Source organism: Musca domestica, unplaced genomic scaffold (assembly GCF_030504385.1).
Source record: "Musca domestica strain aabys unplaced genomic scaffold, Musca_domestica.polishedcontigs.V.1.1 24, whole genome shotgun sequence".
Classification (NCBI taxonomy): domain Eukaryota; kingdom Metazoa; phylum Arthropoda; class Insecta; order Diptera; family Muscidae; genus Musca; species Musca domestica.
In genome coordinates this window covers 3,163,958-3,184,047 of record NW_026712272.1, presented here as the reverse complement: position 1 = coordinate 3,184,047, position 20,090 = coordinate 3,163,958, and the positions used below count along the sequence as shown (strand labels likewise).

Genomic DNA, 20,090 nt, shown 5'->3' with positions numbered 1-20,090 from the left:
TTTGAAACTGGGTATCTTGTATCTTCCTTGTGCCTGTCTTCTTGTGTTTATATTGTGGTCGATATGTTTCAACAGCGAGTTATCATCAGAGAATTCGTTTGTGATTACACATTTGTAGAGATTTTTTATGTTGAGAATATGCAGCTTTTTATGTATATTGTTGTTGTTACATTGTCGTGCTGTGGATCGTTGAGTAATGTGGTTCCCTACAGAGTTTGAATGTTGTTCGTATACATTTAATTTATTAAGGCTTTTCTGAAGTATTTTCAAAACTCTGTTTTGGGCAGTTTGTAATATTGAAATATTCGCTGAATTTCCCCAAGAAGTTATTCCATGCCTCAGATACGATTCTGCTAATGAAAAATATGCTTGTCGGATGACATGATATGGAGCACAATTGCTTAGGTGATAAATGGCATATGATGATTTTCTAAGCTTTTTTATGACGTTATCAATGTGTGACTTCCATTTAAAGTGAGTGTCCAATATTACACCAAGATATTTATATGTGTCGACTACTTCTATCTTAGTTGTGCAGTTATCGACATATTGATCGTTGATTGTATCATTTGTATGTATACATTCATAATTGTGAAATATTATTGAAATATCTGTTCCTGGTGTGTGTCTCGTTCGAAAGTGCATAAGCTTCGTCTTACTAGCATTAATGACCAGGCCATTATCGTGACACCATCTGGTTAGCTTATTCATCTCCGATTGCATCCTTCGTTCTGCAGAACGTATGGATGTATCTGATACTAATATTGCCGTATCATCAGCATACGAGAAGGCAATGCTATCGTTGAGTGTTTTGATCATGTCGTTTGTGTATATGATGAAGAGAATAGGTCCGAGTTTAGATCCTTGCGGGACACCATACTCTGAGGTGTATTTATCACTTGTGGTGTTGTCTATTTTGACTTTAAACGTGCGGCATTTTATGTAGTCTTCAAACCATTTTAGACATTGGCCTCTTATTCCGTTTTTTTCTAAAATGCTCAGTAGCCTTTGATGTGACAGAGTGTCAAATGCCTTGCTGAAATCAATGAACATTGCTAGGCAGTGTTTGTTTTCAGATAAATTCTTGTTGATTTCGTTTGAAAAGTGTCCCAAGAGTTTATTAATGCTTTTTCCTTTTTGAAATCCATACTGGCTTTTATTTATAATACTATATTTTTTCAAAAAATTATTAAGTCTTCGTGTCACAATCTCTTCTAAAACTTTTTCAATGATGGGGAGATTTGATATTGGCCTATAATTTTCGTATGACAATTTAGTGCCACTCTTGTAAATAGGTCTAATTATGGACGTTTTCAGGACATCAGGAACAACTGATTCGAAGAAGCTTTTGTTTATCAAAGCTGTTATCACAGGTGCTAATATTTCAGAATTATTTTTGAGATCGATTGGTCTTATACCATCACAACCTGGACCCTTTTTTGTATTTAGGCTATTCAAAACGTTTGCTACTTCTGCAACATTTGTATTTTCTAAATATATGGAATTTGGTACACTATTTTCAAACGATGTCAGTGTAGTCTTTGTACAGTTGTGTACAATGTTTTCAACATTTCTTTTAAACTGTTTTGCAAAGTTTTCTGCAATTATCACTGTGTTTTGATTGGCAAAATTAATTTTGAGGGTCTCGTCTATGCTGTAACTCTTTTTTCCAATTACCTCGTTTATCGTTTTCCAAGTGTCGCGAATATTATTTCGGCTTTGGATGAATTTGTTGTAATAATATGCATTCTTAGCAAATATGATCGTTTTATTAAGTTGGTTGTTAAAAGTTTTGTAGAGTCTTTGATTGAGTACTGTTTTGGATTTTCGGTATTTCTTGTACAACTTATCTCTCACACAACAACATTTTATTAGTTCATCAGTCAACCAAGGATGCCCATTTCTGTTTTTCATTTTGGATTTCATTTGTTTAGTTGATTTTTCGTATATTTCAGAAAATGTCTTGAAAATTTTATTAAAAAGGTCATTTGACCCGTTAGCTTCAACTACGATTTGGTTCCAATCGATTTTCCTTATTTCATTATTTACTTTTTTATTATTAGGTTTTTCATTCATGGATTTTTGATTAGATTTGTTAGTTGTTACAACATCTATTTCCATACTCCCAAATATTGAAAAGTGGTCCGAAATCGTTGTGGTTATTATGGCAGTTTTAATATTGTTTGTTGCATTATGTCTTATAAACAAGTGATCGATGCAACTTTTACTACCAGTACGATCATCCTCTCGAGTTATCCCAGTTACAAGACACTCAAGGCCATTGGATGCGCACATGTCTAAATAATTTTTAACCGACCTGGTGTTTGCGTTGATGTCAATGTTCATATCGCCGACTAATATGATGTCTTCTTTTTTATTTACTTTATTTATGCTGCAGTCCAGTTCTTTAATAAAGTTTTTGATGTTCGAACTGGGAGGACGGTAACATGGAATTAGTGTTATGGTTTTGTTGGAACATAATTTCATTTGTATTTGCATAGATTCAAAGTTCATTGTTTTTGTGGTAATATTTTGAAAAGACATTTGATCTGCTATGTACACTGCAATACCTCCTCCTCGGTTTTCTCGGTTTAGGAATGTGGAATTGTAGCCATTTATTTTGTAAAATTGAATTTCATCATCATTGTTTAATATGTCCTTTATTCTGGTTAGAAATTCGGTAAAATTCTTCCGAAGTGATCGAATATTCATACAAATTAAAGATATTGTTTTGGTATTTATATGTTCATTAAGTTCATTAAAGGTGTCCAATAGTGTATTCGTATAATTCATTTTTTATTTATTTCTTTTGTAGTATTTGTAATATTTAATTTACGGTTTTATAATAAATTACTTTTTTCATAAAAAAAGTTTCGAAAAAAATTAGGCTGTGTTTGTTGTTCTTATTATTTTGTAAGTATATTCTTTAATTTGCAAAGTGAAAAGAAAATTATATTTTATTTATTGATCTGCATTGATCTTTTCAATGTCTGATTGGTTATTTATAATTATTTGCGCACAATTTTCATTTCTTTTCGCAAATATGCGACCATCTTTCACCCACACATATCTCCAACCATTCTCCTTTGCCTTTGTTTTTGCCATCCATAAAATACGCCTATTATCCGCAGTCAGTTCATCGTTTATATAGATGAATCTGTTTGTTGGGTTATTATTTTCATCATCGAGTACATTCTCATCCACTCGATGTCTCTTCATCTTTCTCATTATCTCCTTTTTCTTATTTAGAGAAGAGAACTCCACTATTATTTTGTTTTTCGTTTTTATACTGTAGACATTATCAATATGAGCGTCGGTTACATCGACGCCTACAGAGGCTGCAACTTTTTTTACCACCGCCTCTGCTTCCATTACAACTGCATTAGCATTAGTTATTTCGATGTTTTTCTCTAACGCTTTTTGCTCAAGTCTTCTTATCTTGTTGACCATTTCTCTAATTTGCTTGCTCTTCTCAAGGTCTTTATTCTGAAGTTCAACGACCTGAGAAGAGATATTTGAGAGTGTATTATTTATTTTGTTGAGACTCTCAGCCATGTAGTTGTTAGATGCGGTCAATGCGTTCATGTTGTTTATCATTTCTCTCATTGCTGATTTGATTTCTCCCATATCAACTCTCAGTTCAGCATAGTCACTGTTATTGTTGTTATTTTTCAGCGCAATGGTAGTTTTGATGTTGTTGTTAGTGGCGCTGGTTGTTGGTCCATCTTTAAACCGTTTGCTGTTGTCATTGGGTACATCATCAGCATCTTCGTTTTCTTGATCTCTTTGCTTTTTCTGTTGATGGTAACTGCCGTGTGGTTGTTGTGATGCTTCTTCAGCACCAAGAGATTGCTGTTTTGGTGTTGTTTGTGTATCATCCGGATACACGAACGTCTGATAGATGTTGTTGGGGGATTTTTGTCGAGGTTTGCAAATCTCGCATTTCCACTCCAATTTTCGTGCAGTACTCATTGTTTTATAACTCGTCTCAGAGAGCACAGTGCAGGGTGAGAAATGAAATTTCCTATCGCAGCAGCGACACCACACGTAGTTGTTGGTGTTTATTGCTGTTTTACATTTGCTGCACATAGTTGTTGGCACTTGTAAAAAATCCATATTTATGTTAAAAATGGGAAAATATCAACGACACGACGATGCGCGAGAATTTGAAACACGTCCGCTTACTTGAAAAGCTACAGCTGAACTATGAGACTTCGTCTATAGAGACTTCGTCTATAGAGACTTCGTCTATAGAGACTTCGTCTATAGAGACATCGTCTATAGAGACTTCGTCTATAGAGACATCGTCTATAGAGACTTCGTCTATAGAGACTTCGTCTATAGAGACTTCGTCTATAGAGACTTCGTCTATAGAGACATCGTCTATAGAGACTTCGTCTATAGAGACTTCGTCTATAGAGACTTCGTCTATAGAGACATCGTCTACAGAGACTTCGTCTATAAAGACTTCGTCTATAGAGACTTCGTCTATAGAGACTTCGTCTATAGAGACTTCGTCTATAGAGACTTCGTCTATAGAGACTTCGTCTATAGAGACTTCGTCTATAGAGACTTCGTCTATAGAGACTTCGTCTATACAGACTTTGTCTATTGAGATTTCACTGGCCCGCCAGCTCGGCGTCTATAGAGACTTCACTGCTGGCCCGCCAGCCAGCCAGCTCGTCGTAGAGACTTCGTCTATAGAGACTTCGTCTATAGAGACTTCGTCTATAGAGACTTCGTCTATAGAGACTTCGTCTATAGAGACTTCGTCTATAGAGACTTCGTCTATAGAGACTTCGTCTATGGAGACTTCGTCTATGGAGACTTTGTCTATGGAGACTTCGTCTATTGAGACTTCACTGGCCTGCCCGCCAGCCAGCTCGTCGTCTATAGAGACTTCACTGGCCTGCCCGCCAGCCAGCTCGTCGTCTATAGAGACTTCACTGGCCCGCCAGCCAGCCAGCTCGTCGTCTATAGAGACTTCACTGGCCTGCCCGCCAGCCAGCTCATCGTCTATAGAGACTTCACTGGCCCGCCAGCCAGCCAGCTCATCGTCTATAGAGACTTCACTGGCCCGCCAGCCAGCCAGCTCATCGTCTATAGAGACTTCACTGGCCCGCCAGCCAGCCAGCTCATCGTCTATAGAGACTTCACTGGCCCGCCAGCCAGCCAGCTCGTCGTCTATAGAGAATTCACTGGCCCGCCAGCCAGCCAGCCAGCTCGTCGTCTATAGAGACTTCACTGGCCCGCCAGCCAGCCAGCTCGTCGTCTATAGAGACTTCACTGCTGGCTCGCCAGCCGGCCAGTTCGTCGTCTATAGAGACTTCACTGCTGGCTCGCCAGCCGGCCAGTTCGTCGTCTATAGAGACTTCACTGGCCCGCCAGCCAGCCAGCTCGTGTATAGAGACTTCACTGCTGACCCGCCAGCCAGACTTCACTGCTGGCTCGCCAGCTCTTCGTCTGTACAGACTTCACTGCTGGCTCGCCAGCTCTTCGTCTATAGAGACTTCACTACTGGCTCGCCAGCTTTTCGTCTATAGAGACTTCACTGCTGGCCCGCCAGCTCGTAGACTATAGAGACTTCACTGCCGCCCCACCATCTCGTTTATGTAGATATCGGTGACTGATCAACTCATGAATACGTGGAGTACACCGGTCTCACGAACTATTTCAAATATGAACTTCATATTTGCATATTGGGTCTTAAGTCAGTAAGAAGTCTGGAAGTCACTTCCTCTTTAAAGACTTACTGACAGTCCATCTATGTCTACTTGTGAAACCTTCGCATGCCAAAACTTAAATTCTCTATTCAAATAAAGTCCTTTGTTGAATTTCATTCGCATGCCCCGGAATACAAAACAAATGCCTTGGCATCAAAACAAGAAATTCCTAAGAAAAACAAAAACGGAAATGTAGCCGAAAAGAAAACAACAACAACAATAATAGAAACAAAGAATTTAATTTCCTGCTCTGAGTAATTTCATCATCAAGACATGCTCATTAGAGGTAGGAATAGCATCATCATCATCACCAACATTAGCAGCATCACATTGTTGTTGATGGTGGTGGTGTTGGTTGGATGGTTGGCTGGCTGGCTGTTTAGTGGTGCCCTCATAATGGTGTCACTGTGGCTGTGATGACCTTCATTACCAACACTCCTAAAGTGGAGGTAGCTGGGATATCATTTGCTCTCCTAATACCCAATTATTTTTGGTGGTCGGCAAATTGTTTTTTTTTTCTTTGGTTTGTTGTTGCTGCCAGATTCTCGTGCGATACGCTCAAGTAAAACAATTAGTATTATTTTCCATTAGACTTGGGGAATAATGGCGTTTATTTGTTTGTGTAAGTGTATTTGTGTTTGTGTTTATGTCATTGTCCAGATGAATGATGCGAAAAATTAGAAACCACAATAGAAGCAAAGAAGAAGAAGAAGCGAAAAAGTGTGGAAGAAGAAGAAATAGAGGGAATTAGAAATAACCTAAACAGGAAACCACTTTGGCTGTCATTGACATTTGACAGTTTTGTGGTTTAATGAAATCCAACGGACGTACGCACACACACACATTGCCATTAAGAGGCCCATAAAACAGTATGTCTGAACATTTGTGTGAATATTACAACACCGAAGGCCATTATAAGGGAATGTTATGTCGCGTTTCGTGTCTCCTTTTCGAATCAGCAAAATCCATTATTATGATTTTCCGCCCACTCCCATTCTCTCCTCTCCTCCTTCTTCCCTGTTGGCCAAACCTCTTGTGGCGATGATGATGATAATAACTGAGATGGTAAGGCGAGCAATGAACTACATCTTGAAATAATGACAAATGATAAGTCCTGTATATCCGACAAACATATACACGGGGCCATCTTGATTTGAGTTTTTTTATTTTTCTTGGCTAACTATAAAGGAAATCGTATAGGGAACACCTTTCCCGAGAGAGAGAGAGAGAGAGAGAGAGAGAGAGAGAGATTATAAACGCTCAGCCTGACAAATAATAATAGTAAAACTTAATGATAATGCTAATGACAAACATTTGTTTCATTTTCTCCAAAGGTGGTCCAGGGTTTTATGCGAGATTAGCCGAAGAGAACATCTTTTTAAAAATGTACATGAAATTAGATAACAAAACGGTATCGTAACGTTTAGTTTTAATGGTGGCATTTTTATTTCTTCTTACTAGTGACCAGGGAATGGAATTTATAGAATATGTAATGACATGAAATGAAAAACTCAGAAGTGTTTTGGTAAACAAAGGTCGGAAAAATTGAGGTGATCTCTTAGATAGACTAAAAGTCTCAATGAGGTCTAAATGGAGGAGATGGTGGTACACTCAAGCCTACGGCGAAAAATTGGTGAGCCAGTGAAGACCCTAAAGACGAGAGGTTATATACAATGAAGGTACTATACAGGGTGAGATAAATAAAAAAAACTGCAACATAGTCAAACACCATAATTTTTATTTTTATACCCTCCACATTGGAAGGGAGGGTATATTAATTTTGTCATTCCGTTTGTAACATCCTTAAATATTCGTCGTAGATCCCATAAAGTATATATATTCATAATCAGCATAAAATTCTAAGTCGATTTAACGATGTCCGTCTGTCCGTCTGTCTGTCCGTCTGTCTGTTGAAATCACGATACAGACCATATTATTTGACGTAGAGCGCCAAAATTTAGCAGAGCAATTGGTATTGTGTCTAGGATGGTTGGTACTGAAAATGAGATATATCGGTCCACGTTCTGGTATAGTCCCCATATAACGGTACCTCCCGATAATCGGTATTTTGATGATTTATGACACATTTTTTCACGGATTTGTCTGAAAATTTGTATTTGTGGGTCATAACGGATCACTGCACGTGTGTCAAAACATTGCATGTATAGGTCCACGTTTTGGTATAGACCCATATAGCGGTACCTCCCGATATTCGGTATTTTGATGGTTTTTGCCACATTTTTTTTAACGGATTTGTCTGAAAATTTGTATTTGTGGGTCATAATGGGTTCCAGCTCCGGTGGCGAAACATTGCATGCATAAGTCCACGTTTTGGTATAGCCCCCATATAACGGTATCTCCCGATATTCGGTAATTTGATGATTTTTTCACATTTTTTTCACGTATTTTTCTGAAAATTTTTATTTGTGGGTCATAACGGGTCCCTGTACGTGTGGCAAAACATTGCATGTATAGGTCCAGGTTTTGGTATAGCCCCCATATAATGGTACCTCCCGATATTCGATATTTTGATTATTTTTGTCACATTTTTTTAATGGATTTGTCTAAAAAGTGGTAATTGTTGGTCATAATGGGTTCCAGCTCCGGTGGCGAAACATTGTATGTATAGGTCCACGTTTTGGTATAGCCCCCATATAACGGTACCTCCCGATATTCGGTATTTTGATGGTTTTTGCCACATTTTTTCACTGATTTCTCTAAAAATTGGTATTTGTGAGTCATAAAGGGCCCTAGTTTGTGTGGCGAAACATTGTATGTATAGTCCACGTTTTGGTATAGTCCCCATATAACGGTACCTCCCAATATTCGTTATTTTGATGATTTTTGTCACATTTTTTCACGAATTTCACTGAAAATTTGGTAGTTGTAGATCATAATGGGTCCCAGTTCGTGTGGCGAGTCATTGTAATTATAGGTCCACGTTTTGGTATAGCCCCCATATAACGGTACCTCCCGATATTCGGTAATTTAATGATTTTTGCCACATTTTTTTTTCACGTATTTGTCTGAAAATTGGTATTTGTAGGTCATAATGGGTTCTAGCTCCGTTGGCGGAACCTTGCATGTGTAGGTCCACGATTTGGTATAGCCCCCATATAATGGTACCTCCCGATATTCGGCATTTTAATGGTTTTTGCCACATTTCTTCTAATGTTTCCTTTACCCTAAGGTGGAGGGTATTAAAAGTTTGGCCCGGCCGAGCTTAATGTTTTTTTTTACTTTTTTTTAATTTTATTGAATGAAAACAAAAAATGTCGGAAGTAGCATCAAATTTCAGAATGAGTTTATATTTTTTCGGATTGGTCACCTTTGGCACGAATTATGGCCTATGAAACCGTCACACGCTGCCCGAATGTTGCTCTGCGGTATTTTGGCCCATTCCCGGCGAAGTGCTTGACTGAGGTGATCGACACTTTGGCATTTTTTAGTGCCAACCTTGTTTTCCAAAATACTCCACACAAAATAGTCCAACGGATTGGTAACCGGAGATTTTGGTGGCCATTGTGCGCTGGAAATGCAACGAGGAACCTCATTTTGTAAACATTCTTGGGTGGCGCCTGTTGAGTGCGATGCTGCTGAATCCTATTCGAATGTCCAAGAACTGCTGCCAAAATGTTTGCGTGCCCAAGGCTTCAATACACCCTCCAGAATATTTTCGCGATAATATTCGGCATTTATTCTGAAGCCAATGTCGATTGATACGAGCGAAGAGCGACCATCGGCTGTTATGGCGGCCCACACCATCACCATGGCCGCTGCGCTTGAGTTCTGGTGGCCAACCGAAGGTGTACATTTTCAGCTGACCTATTTGGCAAGTAAACATGGTCATTTTGTTTGTGTCCAATTCGGCAGTTCACCACTTTCGGGCAAGTGAAGCAACTCTTTAGCACTTTTGGATCTATTTTTTTCCATTGCGGTGTAAGTTCTTGCCCTTTTTGAAATTTCAATGGCTTTACCCCGCCCTCATTTTTTCATATTTGCCGAATGGAATATTTGCGATATGTTCAGCTCAAAAGTTATTTTTATGGCCACTGTGACGCGGGTTTCGCTCAAGTCGCTTCTTTACTTTTCAAACCATTTCTGCTGATGTTGCTGTTTTCTTCCGTCCACCTCCTTGACGTCGGGCTACGCTACCAGTATCACGGTAACGAGCGATGGTTTGAGACACAAAAGATTTATTCACATTTAAATGCTGAAGTGCTCTAACGATAGCCACTTGTGGTTTTCTAGCCAAATATAAAGAAATCACAGTATCACGCTTGAATTCCATCACGAATAACTTTTTTTTTTTTTTTGGAAAATTCTAACCAAAATGCTTTTGTACGCTTTTAAGCAATATAATGAACTGTCACTGGAATAATTTTAACAGCTATCGGACGAGTGGCTTAGAAATGACAGCAGTCTGAAGTTGGTTGCAGTTTTTTCATCTCACCCTGTGGGTACAAATTTCAAAAAACTTCCTCCATATCCCAATCCTACACTCCATCAGTAATAATAATTTCAAATTCCAGGATTCCAGCTCCTTCCGATATTCAAAATTCCAATTGTACTAAATTTAGTACCATGTAGTACATTTCGTATAATTGAGTGGCACACTTGCAAAACTACCTCCTTACATCGATTCTACTCCTCAACGATGATTCCCATTCCAAATTAACTGTAACCGTTCACGTGATACGAAATGTTAGCAAATATGGTACATTTTAGTACTATTCGTACACTTATAGTGTGAATTTCCAAAAACCCTTTGGTACATCTATCGTACCCTCCATCAGTGACACTCATTCCAAATTTATGAGGTCTAGCTCTACTGCTTCCTTAAATACTAAGGGTACCATTTTTAGTACCTTTTTAATACTTGTCGTACCGTTCTAGTACGAATTTCCGAAAAACCAGCCTTGTTGCTCAGAATTCGAGTCAAGAGTAAACTGCGTTTTAAATATTTTTTCAAATGAACTAAAGTCAATTTTTTTAATACTTTTCGGAAGGTCTTATATATTTTTTTAATATTTTTATTTTTTTATTTCTCATACGAAACCACATCAAACGGAAAATAAATACGAAACTATCCCCTCTAGCCTGTGGCAAAATTATATTACAAAAAAAAAAAAAAACAGAGAAAATTGGAACTCAATTTTCTTCATCATTTACCTTTACGGAAATTACACAATTTACAAAGGGAGTCAAGATGTCTCCGGTATATATGTATTTGTTACTTGCTTTATGACAATACCGCATGTTGCATAAATTCATATTCATACTTGTGCATCCCTCCCGACAATGTTTTCGAACTTACCTTATGGCAATACTTTTCGATTTCAAATTATTCCAACGTTGATTCATTTCATCCAAACGCCGTTGGAGCATAACCGCATCTTCTTGTGAGGTAAGTGAACCCAGCAACTTGCGTCCAGTGCCATCGAGACGATCATAAACCACACGATGTGTTTCAATTTCCGATTGTAAATCCTACAAAGAAAATGGAAGAGAAAAATACAGACAAATAAGTAAAAAGGATGTAAAAAAACGGCAGCATTACAGGAAAACTGTTAGAACATCGTACATGAAAAGGTAATGTTGTTGTTGTTATTGTTGCCATACATTTTTATTTATATGCATATAAAATATGCTAACGTAAAAATCTATTTATAACTTTAGCAACAACAAATTGTGCAAAATGTTTGCCTCGCTCCCCTCGGCACCATGAATAGCAACAAATATACATTTGTAAAGGAAGTAGCCGACACACATACTCACATGGGGAGAGAGGAGAGAGACCCCATCTCATATGCTGTGATGTGTTTCCTTCAAATAAACGGATATTTATAGGCAGTCCATGGTATTTATGAGAGGTCGTATAAATACAACTACATCGTTTTGCACAGCAATACACATGTGTGTGACACTTATTGTTATGCATATTTGCAACAAAGTTATACACATTCATGCATATATAAAATAGAAATACTCTGTATTTACATTTGTTATGTGTCGTTTTTTCTATGTTTTTTTTTCGTCTACAATCAAAAACAATTGTATGCGAAATGTGTGGAAATAAGAAAAATGGAAAAATTTGGCAACAAAATATTCCAAAAAGGACTATGAATGGCAATCATATGCATTAAAAGTTTAAAAGCGGTCCCTCCAAAAGTTTTCAGGCAACAACATCGAATTTTAATTTTTTAAATATTTGCTAAAAATATGTTTTTTATAACTGGTTTTTTTTCAAAATAGCTTGTGGTTGGATTTCATCTTTTCAGAGTAGACTTCTTCGAAATATTTTAAATACAAAATATTTTAAAAAATTTAAATTACATATTTAGAAATATTTAAACCTTTGTTTTTAGAACTATTTAAATTTATTTTTTTTTCACGTTGATTTTTTTTAATAAATTGTGGATTTTTTAAAAATATATTTTAAACCAGGATCATTAACAATATTCTTTCTTATAAGCATTTACTTTAACGTAAACTTTTTACAAATATTTTTAATACTGGATTTTTTACAACTATTTAAAATTGTGAATGTGGATTTGGTAATAGCATTTTTTTAACGTGTTTTTTCTATCGTTTTTGTTAAACTTGGATTTCTTATAACACTTTTTTAAATGTACAATTTTTAATAACATACTATTAAAAGTGGATATTTCAATAATATATTTTAAAAGTGGATCTTTAACCGTATTTTTATTTTAAAATAAGATCATTTTTATAAACGTGGATTTCTTTAATAATTTTTAAATAAAATATTTTTTTAACGTGGATTTCTTAAACAATAATTTTTAATAAAATATTATTTTTTAAACGTGGATTTCTTTAAAAAAAAATTGTAAATAAAATATTTTTTTAAACGTGGATTTCTTTAAAAAAAATTTTAAATAAAATATTTACTTAAACGTGGATTTCTTACAAAAAAAATTTTAAATAAACTTTTTTTAAACGTGGATTTCTTTAACAATAATTTTAAAATGAAATTATTTTTTTTTCAAACGTGAATTTCTTAAAAAATATTTTTTAAACATGAATTTCTTTAAGAATAATTTTAAAATTTAATATTTTTTTTAACGTGGATTTTTTAAATATATATATATATATATATATATGGATTTAAAAAATAATTTTGAAATAAAATATTTTTTTAACGTGGATTTTTTAAAAATATATATATATATATGGATTTAAAAAATAATTTTGAAATAAAATATTTTTTTAATGTGGATTTTTTTAAAAATATATTTTAAATGTGGATTTTTTAAAAATATATATTAAACGGGGATTTTTTAAAAATATGTTTTAAACGTGGATTTTTTAAAAATATATTTTAAGTGTGGAGTTTTTAAAAATATTTTTTAAACGTGGATTCTTTAAAAATATATTTTAAGTGTGGAGTTTTTAAAAATATTTTTTAAACATGGATTCTTTAAAAATATATTTTAAAAATATATTTTAAAAATAATTTTGAAATAAAATATTTTTTTAATGTGGATTTTTTTAAAAATATATTTTAAATGTGGATTTTTTAAAAATATATATTAAACGGGGATTTTTTAAAAATATGTTTTAAACGTGGATTTTTTAAAAATATATTTTAAGTGTGGAGTTTTTAAAAATATTTTTTAAACGTGAATTTTTTAAAAATATATTTTAAATGTGGATTTTTTAAAAATATATTTTAGATGTGGATTTTTTTTAAATATATTTTAAAGGTGGATTTTTTAAAAATATATTTTAAACGTGGATTTTTTAAAAATATATTTTAAACGTGGATTCTTTAAAAATATATTTTAAACGTGGATTCTTTAAAAATATATTTTAAACGTGGATTCTTTAAAAATATATTTTAAACGTGGATTCTTTAAAAATATATTTTAAACGTGGATTCTTTAAAAATATATTGTAAACGTGGATTTAAAAAATTATTTTTAACGTGGATTTAAAAAATTATTTTTAACGTGGATTTTGTAAAAATATATTTTTAACGCGGATTTTTCAAAAATATATTTTAAATGTGGATTTTTTAAAAATATATTTTAAACGTTGATTTTTTAAAATTATATTTTAAACGTGGATTTTTTAAAAATATATTTTAAACTTGGATTTTTTAAAAAATATATTTTAAATGTGGATTTTTTAAAAATATATTTTAAACGTGGATTCTTTAAAAATATATTTTAAACGTGGATTTTTTTAAAAATATATTTTAAACGGGGATTTTTTTAAAAATATATTTTAAACTTGGATTTTTTAAAAATATATTTTAAATGTGGATTTTTTAAAAATATATTTTAAGCGTGGATTTTTAAAAATATATTTTAAACGTAGATTCTTTAAAAATATATTTTTAATGTGGATTTTTAAAAAATATATATTAAAAAACGCGAATTTTTAATAATATATTTTAAACGTGGATTTTTTAAAAATATATTTTATACGTGGATTTTTTTAAATATATTTTAAACGAGGATTTTTTAATGTATATAGTACGAATTTCCTTTGGTGCATCTATCAGTGACTCTCCTTCCAAATATTAAAGTCATAGCTCTACTGCTTCCTCAAATACAAAGGGTATCATATTTAGTACCATTTAATACTTTTCGTACCCTTCTAGAATGAATTTCTAAAAACCCAGCCTTATCTGATCCCTTCGGACTAAGAGTGACCCTCACCCAAAATTTCAAGATTCTAGCTTAAGCCGTTTTGCCTGGGCATCGATTAATATTTAAATCCGTCAGTCAATTACTTTACTCCTTTACAAATATAGGTTTACTTATATTTTTTTTATTTATATATTTATTATATTTATTAATACTTTAAGATGTTTTTTTTTAATATTTTTTAAAATATTTTTCCTTAAGTTTTTATATTTTAAAGCCGCGAGATTGGATTAAAATTAAAAAAAATTTTAGGTCCCAATAATAAAACGGTCCCATTTTTTCAAAGTATTGCTTTTATGATTTTCCAACATTTTTTTCAAAAATGTTTTTTTTAATTTTTTGATACCCGATAGTAATTAGGATTGTTTATGACTTCGTGATAAATGAGAGGGATTCGTAACCTCTTCAGAACCCTGTTCACATTTAAAAAAAAAACATTTTTCCAAGCCCCAACCATAAACTTGAATTTGTTTAAAATACGTGTTTAAGCCAGAACAAAAAAGTTGGCTTTTTAAATATTTTTTGAAATATATTTTTCAAATCTTAATTTTAAATATTTTTTCCAAATATTTTTTTTTACATTTTATTTCAAGCCTCAACCACAAACTTGGATTTTTGTTAAATATGTTCCAAGTCTCCCTTGTAACTAAGGGCGATCAATACCCGCCTCAAAACCCTGTGGCCATCATAGAAAAAAAATCCTTTAAAAATTCGCTTAAAAAACCGTTCAAAACACTCCCTTCTGCTGTTATTATACCAACATAATCATATTCAGATTTATGAATTCTGTTTCGTTGGCTTTTTTTTATTATTTTTTCGTTTGCAAATCCCTTTTTTGTTGCTCCCATTTTAGTTTTATTCATGAGAGACCGAGCGAGCGTCATACACGTGTTAATGTCCTGCACTGGCATGGCAACAACAAAAACGACTAAAAAACTAAATCACAAAAAATAAAACTGAAAAAAAAAACAATCTCCAAGCAAAAAAGAAAAAAAATATATAACAAATCTTGTCAACATTTGTTCGCTGAGCGTTTATGCTTTACAGCAAACAGTTTGTTTACCTTTTCGGGGAGCTTGTTCAGGGGAGTGGAAACAAGAAACACAAAAAAATGGGAAAAATGGTTTTAGGCGTAAACTTATGAAAATGAATTTTATCTGCGACACGACATGAGTTGTAATAGAGTTCAAAGTTCTGCAACATGGGAACAAACTTTTACCTAGAGGCAAAAAAGGAGGATGTAGCAGTTTTTTTGGGATATGATGAGTTGGAATGTGACTTAAGGCTGGAAGCTTGAAAAAACTAAAACGAATCGATAAAAAATTTAGTATTTTAATGTCGAAATGTATATGACCTTTGATAGTTAGCGATATTCTAGAGGATATCTACAGATAAATTACATTTACTTTAGCTTTAGTTCACAAATCGTGGTGATCTCCTAAAAGTATGCAATTAAATACAAAATGTGGTAAGCATGAAATCGTGAATTGCTTAGTTTTTAATAACTCTGAAATATGGCTACAAAGGGTATATATCATTTGATATGACCAAAATGTGCCTCACCGAAATAACGGCTTTAGACCCTAGGTCTCTGTGGACCATCCGTTTCAAGACATTTGGAGCCGATCTAGCGATGTCCGTCCCTCAGTCTGTCTGGCTGATGCGCACGATAAGACTCGAAAGGAGTATCCGATTTGGTCGAATCTTAGTACATCGTATTTTTTTTTTTGTCAAACTTAGACCGAGTTCGGAGATATGCAATATTGAACAACTTCTTTTGGAATCTACACCCCAAAAAGTGGAAATTTTCAAAAAAAAAAAAATATTTTTTCTGCATAAAAAGATACACTTTAATCCGATTTTGCTCCAACTCCAACAAATCCTAACATTTGGGTCAGTGCTACGACAGGTGCGAATATGGTCAATATCGGTAAACTCTATCAAGTACCTCCCCCACAAAGGGTCCGAATTTTGAATAATTACAACTCTTATAAAATGGGATGCAAGAGTTCGATTGTCTTCAAATTTCACAAATCCCAAATAGTTTATTAACCCAAGGTCAAGTGTTAAGGTGGAATACATCGGTCCATTTCCTCTGGTACCTCCCCACAAAGAGTCGAAATTTTGAATACCCACTAAGCTCATAAAACGCGTATTTAACATCCGATTCCATTTAGACTTGACACATCTGAATATTTCCATCATCTCAAGATCTGTTGTGAAGATGGTAGGGATCGGACCATAGCTGCTGGTGCCTTCTTCACAGAGGGTCAAAGTTTTGAATAACCGAAACGATTACAAAATCCGAAATAAGCATCCGGTTCTCCTTATATTTCACACATCCTCTTATTTTTTACTAACACAAGATCTGATGCGAATATGGAATTATCGGATCACTCCTTCTGGTACCTCCCTCACAAAGGGTTAATATTTTGAATATACATGAAGCTCGTAAAACGCGAAATTAACATCCGATTCCAAAAAGACCTGGCACATCTCAACATTTATATCAACACAAGATCTGTTATAAAAATGGTAGGGATCGGACCACTTCTTCTGGTGCCTCCCCCACAAAGGGTCGAAGTTTTGAAAAACCAAAACGGTTATAAAATCCGAAATAAGCATGCGGTTCTCTTTATATTCCACACATCCTATTATTTCTACTAACACAAGATCTGATGCGAAGATGGAATGTATCAGACCACTCCTTCTGATACCTTCCCCACAATGGGTCAAATTTTTGAATACCCATAAAGCTCATAAAACCCGGAATTGATATCTGATTACATTCAGACTTGCCACGTCTCAATATATCTATCAACACAAGGTCTGCTATAAAGATGGTAGGGATCGGACCATTTCTTGTGGTACCTCCCCCACAAAGGGTCAACGTTTTGAATATTCATGAAGCTCGTAAAACGCGAAATTAACATCCGATTCCATGAAGACCTGGCACATCTCAATGTTTCTATCAACACAAGATTTGTTATAAAAATGGTAGAGATCGGACCGTAGCTTTTGGTACCTCCCTCGCAAAAGGTCAACGTTTTCAATAACCGAAACGATTACAAAATCCGAAAAAAATCCGGCTCTCTTCGTATTTTACACATCCTATAATTTCTGGTGTGAAGATGAGATATATCGGCTCACTCCTTCAGGTACCTCCGCCACAAGGGGTAAGAATTTTAAGTATCCATGAAGCTCATAAGACGCGAAATTAACATCCGATTACATTCAGACTTGCCACATCTCAATATTTCCATCAACACAAGGTCTGTTATATAGATGGTAGAGATCGGACCATTTCTTTTGGTACCTCACACAGATAGGGTTCAAGATTTTAAAAAATAAAACGCTCAAAGAAAGCGAATTAAGTCCTCGTTTGAATGTTTTCCAGACAACTATTTATTTTGCAACTCAACTAATAAAGAAAATGAACCAAAGTTCTCCTCTCCTTGTCACCTGTTTTGTAATTTAACTTTTCCCTACGGAGACTAAAAAAATATATTTATTATTTTTTGTTAGACACCTAACTAATACCCTCTCAAATCCCCATACAACATTTCCAACACCTGATTCAATTTTATAAATATTTAACTTTATCCCTCGAACTGGCAGGAAAAGCAGCAGCCGTATACTAGACGGATATGGTCGCGACAGCCAAAGAAGCCAGTCAAAATCAGGAGAAAAAAATGAAAAGTCTTAATTAAAAAACTTTTGTTAAATATATCAAGGGAATTGTTTACGAGAGAGAGAGAGAGAGAGAGAGAGAGAGAGAGAGAGACGTAGTTGGGATAAAGTATTCGTCCTTTGTGATAAAATCGAGATACGTAACAAAATCAGTCATAAATTCCATATATGAATATTTTATGGAATTTTGAATACGAAATTATAAACATAAAACAAACGCACACACACACACACGAAAAGGACACATGAGGGCGATAAAAAAGCATAATTTCAATACACCCGCAACCATACACACACACATATTCCCTTTTTTAAGGGATACCTACAAAATGTAAACAAAACATGCGCCCACCCCCCACATGCCGCCATTATGCTTAGATGTGGTCATTGGCGGTCGGGATACTGCCACTGCTGCTCATGCATATTTCATAAATGCCTAAGCCAAAATGTCATTCACCTTAAATGTTTGAGATTTTTTTTTGTTTTGAATATTTTTTGCCTCCCTCCAACTTGGAAAAAAAAGCAAACTGGACCATCAGGTGGAGCCTGTGTGTAATCCATGTCACATAGTTTTATGCTAGGCCAGGAATATAGAATGAGTTGGCGAGGAGGGGTGTGGGGCCGAACAAAACTTTGCCTTTTGTTGTTAAATGGCATTTCATTATAATAGGGGCGTTTAAAAACAAATTTTATTTAAGCATAAAATGTTAATCACCAAAAAACAAACAAAAAGGCAAAAATACTTTAAATGCTGTTCATTTAACGCACAATTTAGTAGTTTAAATAAAATTGAGGAAAATGTTTGCCAAATTTTATAATATTTTACCAAGAAAAACAAAAACATAGTGGCGTATACATACGTTTGCTAAATGGTCATAAATTAATTATACGTCTATGTGGTCTATGAATTCATAATAGTTATACATATAGGGGAATTTTTGATTATAATTTTACAATGCAACTGCATGCATTGTGGTTAAAAAATTGTGCGATCATTCTTTTAGAATCACACGTAAGGAATCTTTTTCTATAGTTTTTAGCATACTTTTAGGCGCTGCACACAATTTTTAAACGCTATTGGGTCTAAAAATATGATGATTCTCTGAAAATAAAAATTTGTAAAAAACTAGACTCCATAAAAAAATTCAAGTTTTTAGAAAATTCTTTTACAAAATCAAATTTTTAAGAATATTAAAAAAATATGTAAATAATATCCACTTCTTGGAAATTCTTAAAAAAATCCATCGTTTTTTTAATTTGTTAAAAAAATCACGATTTCGAGAGAAAAAAATCCACAACATGAATATTCCCTTGAAAATCTGTTATTACTAGCATTTTCATAGCATACTTTTAGGCATTCCACCACTATTTTAGTAGACAAAAATACTCTATATTGCTAAAAAATCCAAATTCTCAAAAAAGATAAGAATTGTTCTTTGAAAAATCCACGACTTTGAAAACCCTAAAAAAATCTCCATATCTTAGAAAATCTATAAACAATACGCCTTTTTATAATTTTTTTTTTGAAAATTTGTAAATTTTAAATTCTATTGAAAGTCACCCATTTTCAACATTTTTAAAAAATCCAAATTCTTTAAAAACTCCTAGATATGCAAGTCGAAAAAAATCAGCGTTAAGAGATTTGCTTATGGTTTTTGGAAACAATTTCACTAATGTTCACAAAGTACACGTTTGAAAACATTTTTAAAATTTACTTCTAGAGATCGCCTAGCTGTCGAAGTAGAGAATTTGAAAATTATGTTAAAAAAAACTCTCATTGAGAGGTCGCTGTGGTGTTTATGAAAATAACTTCAAAGTGATGGATATAGTATTTGAAAATTCTATTAAAAATACATGTATAGAGGTCCTTATACGGTGTCTGAAAATACTTTTTGGAGTCTCCTTAGGGTCAATGAAAATTCTTAAAAAATGCCATACTTTGATGTCTCTTTATGGTTCTTAAAACTACGCTTAGAGGTCGTGTTAAGATTTAAAATGCGCG

The 20,090-nt window shown here is 34.0% G+C and overlaps 1 protein-coding gene across 9 annotated transcripts in view; it reads right to left on the bottom strand.

Annotated features, from left to right (window-relative positions):
* The window catches only part of LOC101893112 (dystrophin, isoforms A/C/F/G/H), a 752,562-nt gene that overhangs the window by 262,961 nt on the left and 469,511 nt on the right, over positions 1-20,090 (bottom strand). For all 9 annotated transcript variants that reach the window (XM_059123281.1, XM_059123282.1, XM_059123286.1 and 6 more), the window contains one exon: positions 11,041-11,213. In XM_059123281.1, the coding sequence (XP_058979264.1) occupies positions 11,041-11,213 (173 nt within the window). The remainder of the gene's footprint in view (positions 1-11,040; positions 11,214-20,090) is intronic.